At 54.1% G+C, this 7727-nt stretch overlaps 1 protein-coding gene across 1 annotated transcript in view; it reads left to right on the top strand.

Annotated features, from left to right (window-relative positions):
- The first annotated feature begins 1356 nt into the window (after positions 1-1356).
- Positions 1357-7727, top strand: part of itpr2 (inositol 1,4,5-trisphosphate receptor, type 2) — a 222025-nt gene continuing 215654 nt past the window's right edge. The window contains 1 exon segment of the mRNA XM_078420082.1: positions 1357-1446. Within this exon segment, the coding sequence (XP_078276208.1) occupies positions 1358-1446 (89 nt within the window). The 5' untranslated portion in view covers position 1357.

Below are 7727 nucleotides of genomic sequence, written 5' to 3'. Positions count from 1 at the left end.
ATTCCTTTTAATGCTTCTCCCCCCCCTCCCCATCTTAAACGTACGTCCCCTGGTTCTTGATTCCCCTACTCTGGGTAAAAGGCTTTGTGCATCTATTCCACGCATGATCTTACACCCCTCTGTAAGATCATCCTTTATCCTCCTGCGCTCCAGGAATAAAGTCCTACTCTGCCCACCCTCTCCCTTTAGCTCAGGCCCTCGGGTCCTGGCAACATCCTCGCAAATTCCCTGGGCTGTACTGTACTTTTTTTCTGAATTACGAATGAGTGTAAATGTGTGTTTGTGAATGAGTGGTGAATGTGTGCGAATGAGTGTGAGCGTGCGTGTCGGTGACTGAGTGTGAGAACACGTGTTTGTGGATGTGTGTGTGTTTCTGAATGAGGCGTGTCTGTGTGAGAGTGTATGTGATGGATTGTGGGTGTGCATGTCCTGAATGAGTGTGTGAATATGCGTGAGTTTGTGTTTGTGAATGAGTGTAAGTGAGTGTGTGAATGAGTGTGTGTAGGAATATGTGTCAGTTTTTGAATGAGTGTGCGAATGAGTGTGTGTGTGAATGAGAATGGGTGTGAATGAGTGCGTGTGTGTTAGTGAACAAGTGCGTGTGTGTAAGATGTATTTGTGAATCAGTATGAGTGCGCGTGTTTGTGAATGAATTTGCGCGTGAATACATGTGTATGAAAATGTGTGTGTGAATGTTTGTGTATGATTGAATGATTGTGTTGGTTTATACGTGTGAGTGTGTGTATGTGTGTGATTGAGTGTGTGTGTGATTGAGTGAGTGTGTGTGTTGGTTTATATGTGTGAGTGTGATGGTGTGAGTGTGTGTGTGTGGGTTATATGTGCGTATGTGACTAAGTGTGTGCGTGTTTATATGTGTGAGTGTGCGTGTGTGTTTATGTGAGTGATTGAGTGAGTGTCTGTGTTTCTGAGTGCCTGTGTTTATATATGCTGAGTGTTTGTGTTTATATCTGTTGTGTGTGTGTGTGTGTACATGTTGTGTGTGTGTGTGTGTACATGTTGTGTGTGTGTGTGTGTACATGTTGTGTGTGTTGTGTGTGTACATGTTGTGTGTGTTGTACATGTTGTGTGTGTGTGTTGTGTGTGTACATGTTGTGTGTGTTGTTCACACGCGGCCAGTGTGCGGAAGTGGAGGTGGGACTGAGTGGGGCAGCGCCTCCCCGCACTTCCGCGTTGCCGCCGCCCCGCACCGTGAGAGAGAGAGAGAGAGTGTGTGTTGGTGTTGGTGTGAGTGTGAGTGTGAGTGTGAGCGGGTGTGTGAGTGTGAGCTGGCCGCTGGAGCGGGGCGGCCGGGGGCAGGGTGGGGTGGGCAGGGCAGGGGGGGCCCGGCCATGCGAGGATGGAGAAGATGTCCAGCTTCCTGCACGTCGGCGACATCGTGTCCCTGTACGCGGAGGGCACGGTCACCGGCTTCATCAGCACCCTGGGGTGAGTACAGCACCTCCCCCTCCCCCTCACCCTCTCTCTCACCCCCCTCCCCGCACCCCCCCCCCCTTCATCAGCACCCTGGGGTGAGTACAGCACCCTCCCCCTCCCCCTCACCCTCCCTCTCACCCCCCTCCCCGCACCCCCCCCCCCTTCATCAGCACCTCCCTGGGGTGAGTACAGCACCCTCCCCTCCCCCTCACCCTCTCTCTCACCCCCCTCCCCGCACCCCCCCCCTTCATCAGCACCCTGGGGTGAGTACAGCACCCTCCCCTCCCCCTCACCCTCTCTCTCACCCCCCTTCCCCGCACCCCCCCCCTTCAATCAGCACCCTGGGGTGAGCACAGCACCCTCCCCCTCACCCTCTCTCTCACCCTCCTCCCCACACCCCCCCCCCCTTCATCAGCACCCTGGGGTGAGTACAGCACCCTCCCCCTCCCTCTCACCCTCTCTCTCACCCCCCTCACCCGCGACCCCACCCCCTTCATCAAGCACCCTGGGGTGAGCACAGCACCCTCCCCTCACCCTCTCTCTCACCCCCCTCCCCACAGCCCCCCCCCCCCCCTTCATCAGCACCCTGGGGTGAGCACAGCACCCTCTCCCTCCCCCTCACCCTCACCCCTCCCCGCACCCCCCTCCTTCATCAGCACCCTGGGGTAAGCACAGCACCCTCCCCTCTATCCCCCACCCTCACCCTCATCCCCCTCCACACACCCCCCCCTTCATCAGCACCCTTGGGTGAGCACAGCACCCTCCCCCTCACCCTCACCCTCATCCCCCTCCCCGCACCCCCCCCCCTTCATCAGCACCCTGGGTTGAGCACAGCACCCTCCCCCTACCCCCCTCACCCTCTCCCCCCCTTCATCAGCACCCTGTGTGAGCACAGCACCCTCCCCTCTATCCGCACCTCACCCCCCTCCACACCACCCCTTCATCAGCACCCTGGGTGAGTACAGCACTCTCCCCTACACCCTCCCCCCCCCCTCATCAGCACCCTGGGGGTGAGAGCAGCACCCTCCCTGCTACCCCTCTCCCTCACCCTCCCCCCCCTTCATCAGCACCCTGGGTGAGCACAGCACCCTCCCTGCTACCCCCACCCTCTCTCTCACCCTCCCCCTCCCCACCCCCACCCTTCATCAGCACCCTGGGGTGAGAGCAGCACCCACCCCCTATCACCCTCACCCCCCCTTCATCTGCACCCTGGGGTGAGAGCAGCACCCTCCCTCTACACCCTCACCCTCACCCCCTCTCCCCACCCCCCCCCTTCATCAGCACCCTCCCTGCTACCCCTCACCCTCACCCCCCTCTCCCCATCCCCCTCATCCTCTCAGCACCCTGGGGTGAGCGCACCCTCCACTCTACACCCCTCTCCCTCACCCCCACCTCCCCACACCCCCCCTTCATCAGCACCCTGGGGGTGAGCGCACCCTCCCCCCTCCTTCACCCCCCCTCCCTCCCCCTTCACCCTCCCTCCCTCCCCCTCTCCCCCCTCTCCCTCCCCTCCCTCCATCTCTCCCTCCCTCCCTTTCTCTCTCCCTTTCTCTCTCTCTCTCTCTCTCTCTCCCTCCCTCCCTCCCTCCCTCCCTCCCTCCCTTTCTCTCTCCCTTTCTCTCTCTCTCTCTCTCTCCCTCCCTCCATCTCTCCCTCCCTCCCTTCTCTCTCCCTTTCTCTCTCTCCCTCCCTCCCTCCTCCCTCCCTCCCTCCCTCTCTCTGTCCGTCAACCCAACCTCGAGCTTTGTCACCTTGCTTTGCGCGGGTGATGGTGCGGTTACCTCCCACTGCTGCTGCGTGTGCGCGTGTAGTATTGCTGACATTGTGGGCCGAAGGGCCTGTTCCTGTGCTCCACTGTTCGGTGACGTTGGATGTGTGTGGTGATTCCAGTGTGTTTAACCCCCACCATCGTACCTGTGGCCACCACTAAGCTGCTGCTGGGGGTGGTGGAGGATGCAGATACCATAGTGGTGTTTAAGAGGCTTTGAGACGGGCACATGGATATGCAGGGAATGGATCACGTGCAGGTCGAGGAGATCAGTTTAACTTTGCATCATGTTCAGCATGGACATTGTGGGCCGAAGGGCCTGTTGCTGTGCCGTACAATCCTACGGTGAGAAGGAAAGGGGGACGTTTCGGGTCGAGATCCTTCACCAGTCTGAAGAAGGATCTCGACCCGAAACGTCACCCATTCCTTCTCTCCCGGGATGCTGCCTGACCCGCTGAATTACTCCAGCATTTTGTGTCTACCTTCGATTTAAACCAGCATCTGCAGTTTCTTTTCCCTGCACTGTTCTATGTTCCATGTTAACTGGGCGAAGGTTCCTTTTTAATGATTCCTTGCTCCAAATTGTGCCCGGGGAACAAATTCAGGAGAGACACAAAAAGCTGGAGTAACTCAGCGGGACAGGTGGCATCTCTGGAGAGAAGGAACGGGTGGAGACCCTTCTTCAGGATATGATTGTGGATGTGTGTGTCACGCTCCACCAGTGAATCTGTGCTTTGTTTGAAACCAGAGTACCAGGGCTATTAGAATATACCCTGCACTTGTTACCTGTGTGAGAGCATCACCCTTCAGATCTGTGCTCTGTTTTGTAGTAATTGTGCACGATTGTGACACTGGGTTATATGCATAGTTTGGCCTTTATTTTTGCTGTGCTACCAGGAGATACGCACTGACTCCCAGGGAGTGAATCAGCTTGGGATTAACAGCCGGAGTTGTATCAGTTTGGAGTGTGACTAACTCAATTGGTGCAGCCAGAGACCCTGGTTCGATCCCGACCTCAGGCACTGACTGTAACGAGTTTGTACGTTCTCCCCGTGACTGCGTGGGTTTTCCCGGGTGGTGCGGTCTCCTCCCACGCTCCAAAGATGTGCAGGTTTGCAGTTTAATTGGCTTGGTATAATTGTAAATTGTCCCCAGTGTGTGTGAGATAGTGTTAGTGTGCGGGGATCGCTGGTCGGCGCGGGCCCGGTGGGCCGAAGAGCCCGTTTCTGCGCTGTTTCACTAAACGTAACTGAAGGGTCAGTAAACTCTTGAAAGGGTGGAGACCCTTCTTCAGTAAACTCTTGAATACAGAGGTATTTATTCACAAAATGCTGGAGTAACTCAGCGGGTCAGGCAGCATCTCAGGAGAGAAGGAATGGGCGACGTTTTCGGGTCGAGACCCTTCAACAGACTGAATACAGAGGAGTCATCTTCTGTGTTTCTTGTGTATACTTCTTATAAATAAAGTGTGCTTTTGAAATATAATGCAGGGCGTTACAGTGGTGGAGCTAGTAGAGTCACTAGCTCAGAGTGCCAGCGGCCCGGGTTCAATCCTGGCCTTTTCTGTTACGTTGTCCTAGTGTGTGGATAGTGACAGTGTGCTGTGATCGCTGGTCGGTGTGGACTCGCTGGGCCGTAGGGCCTGTTTACCCTCTGTGTCTCTAAACTGAGCTAAACCTCCGCTGGTGTCCGTGTGTGTCTTCACTGTTGTGGACGTGGTGTCCAGCTAGTTCATTGTGGTGTGTTCCTGCAGCTTTTTCGGGTTTTCTTTATTGTCACATGTGATGAGACACAGTGAAATTCTTTGTTTTGCATACCCAAGGTATGCAAATAGTCACCACGTAAAGGGCAACCGTCAAAGTTACAAAGTAAACCGCACCAGGTCCTCCTCTGCTCTACTCCTCCCCACCCCCCCCATCTCACCTCACTGCGTAACACGCAAATGTCGCCGAAATTTAATTTGCAATTTAACGCAATCTTTTATTTTAAAGTTGCTGTGAACATTCACCAAGTCAGTCAGCGACCTTTGGTGTCACTGGCTGGTGACCTGCTCCCCTTTGTGTATGAGGGAAGTGCAGGTGCTAGTTTACACCGAAGATAGGCATAAAATGCTGGAGTAACTCAGCGGGACAGGTGGCGTCTCTGGAGAGAAGGAATGGGTGACGTTTCAGGCCGAGCGAGACCCTCCTTCAGACTGAGGCAGGGGGAGAGGGTGACACAGAAATATGGAAGGGTGAGATGTGAAAACGAGAGATCAAATGGGAGGGGGAGTTAAAGTGTTTAACAAACTGGGAGATCATGTAGCTCCCCCTCCCATTCCCAATCTGACCATTCTGTCCTGGGCCTCCTCCATTGTCAGAGTGAGGCCCAGCCCAAATTGGAGGAACGGCACCTCATATTTTGCTTGGGCAGCTTACACCCCAGCAGTATGAACATTGACTTCTCTAACTTCAAGTAACCCTTGCTCTCCCTCTCTCTCCATCTCTCCCCCCATCCTAGTTCTCCGACCAGTCTGACTGTCCTCCTGATTAAACTTTATCTTTGTATGCCTCGTTGTCAGCTTCCCCTCGCTAACGATGATCTAGCCGACATTTTCCTTGAGCTTCGTGCCCTTTGAACTCTTGTTTTCACACCTTAACCCTTCCACGTCTCTGTGCCTCCCTGTCACCTGACTGAAAAAGGAACTGAAGAAGACCCTCAGTCTGAAGACGGGTCTCGACCCAAAACGTCACCCATTCCCCCCATCCAGAGATGCTGCCTAGCAAGCCTCCTTTAGTCCTTAACCAGAAACAACTGCTCTTGTTTATTCTACTGCAGAAGTAGACGAAGTAGAAAAGTAGTTTCTACTTGGACAGCACGGTGGCGCAGCGGTAGAATTGCTGCCTTACAGTGTATGCAGCGCCGGAGACCCGGGTTCGATCCTGACTACGGGCGCTGTCGGAGCTTGTACGTTCTCCCCGTGACCTGCGTGGGTTTTCTCCGAGATCTTTGGTTTCCAAAGACGTGCAGGTTTGCAGGTTAATTGGCTTGGTAAATGTAAACATTGTGTCCCTAGTGTGTGTAGGGTAGTGTTAATGTGCAGGGATCGCTGTGGACAGCACGGACTGGGTGTTCCGAAAGGACCTGTTTCGGCGCTGTATCTCTAAACTAAACTAAAAAAAAGTGGGTAGAGTGGTGCGTTTCAGCATCTACCCAAGAGATTTCCAGCACCAGCATTAATTTGGCTTCCTGCTCGATGGCAAGTTTAATTCTTTGAAGCGCTGAGAACGGTTCTTGACCCTTGGGTGAGGAATCTGGGCATCTGCCTGTGCCCAGCTGCCCCCGGACAGCGTGCACGCGGTGTCCATCAGCACATTGCTGCCTCGCGGGATCGCTGGGCTTGAGCACTTCTCAGGTGAGAGTAGTAACCTTCAGCTTTGATGCCGACTCGTTCAGAGTTTAGCTCATAAGGTCACAAGTGATAGGAGCAGAATTAGGCCATTCGGCCCATCAAGTCCAATCTGCCACTCAATCATGGCTGATCAGTCTGTCCCTCCTAACCCCATTCCCCTGCCTTCTCTCCATCACCTCTGATGCCCGTACCAATCAATTCAAACACAGAAAATGGTGGAAACGCACAGATCAGGCAGTGTCCGTGGAGAGAGTTTCAAGTGGCCACCTGACCTGCTGAGTGGTACGGACAGAAACAGGCCCTTCCACCCACTGAGTCCACGCCAACCATCAGACACCAATTTGCACAAATCCCATTGTATCTTTCCCACATTCCCATGAACCCCCATCAGAGTCCACCCCTCCCCTGCACACCATGGACACGTTGTAGAGACCAATGACACCAACGACCGGCACATCTCGGGTTCAACGTTCAAAAACACTTGATTTGTCCCCGTGGGGCAATTTACAAAGGCACGTGGAGCAGTACAAACACTCTTGGGGGGGGGGGGGGGGGGGATTGGACAATAGACAATAGGTGCAGGAGGAGGCCATTCAGCCCTTCGAGCCAGCACCGCCATTCAATATGATCATGGCTGATCATTCTCAATCAGTACCCCGTTCCTGCCTTCTCCCCATACCCCTGACTCCGCTATCCTTAAGAGCTCTATCTAGCTCTCTCTTGAAAGCATTCAGAGAATTGGCCTCCACTGCCTTCTGAGGCAGAGAATTCCACAGATTCACAACTCTGACTGAAAAAGTTTTTCCTCATCTCAGTTCTAAATGGCCTACCCCTTATTCTTAAACTGTGGCCCCTGGTTCTGGCACTCTCCCAACATTGGGAACATGTTTCCTGCCTCTAACGTGTCCAACCCCTTAATAATCTTATACGTTTCGATAAGATCCCCTCTCATCCTTCTAAATTCCAGTGTATACAAGACTAGTCGCTCCAGTCTTTCAACATACGACAGTCCCGCCATTCCGGGAATTAACCTAGTAAACCTACGCTGCACGCCCTCAATAGCAAGAATATCCTTCCTCAAATTTGGAGACCAAAACTGCACACAGTACTCCAGGTGCGGTCTCACTAGGGCCC

This window comes from Rhinoraja longicauda, chromosome 23 (assembly GCF_053455715.1).
Source record: "Rhinoraja longicauda isolate Sanriku21f chromosome 23, sRhiLon1.1, whole genome shotgun sequence".
Taxonomy (NCBI): domain Eukaryota; kingdom Metazoa; phylum Chordata; class Chondrichthyes; order Rajiformes; family Arhynchobatidae; genus Rhinoraja; species Rhinoraja longicauda.
The sequence above is the reverse complement of the archived record's forward strand: the minus strand, read 5'-3'. Positions and strand labels throughout refer to the sequence as shown.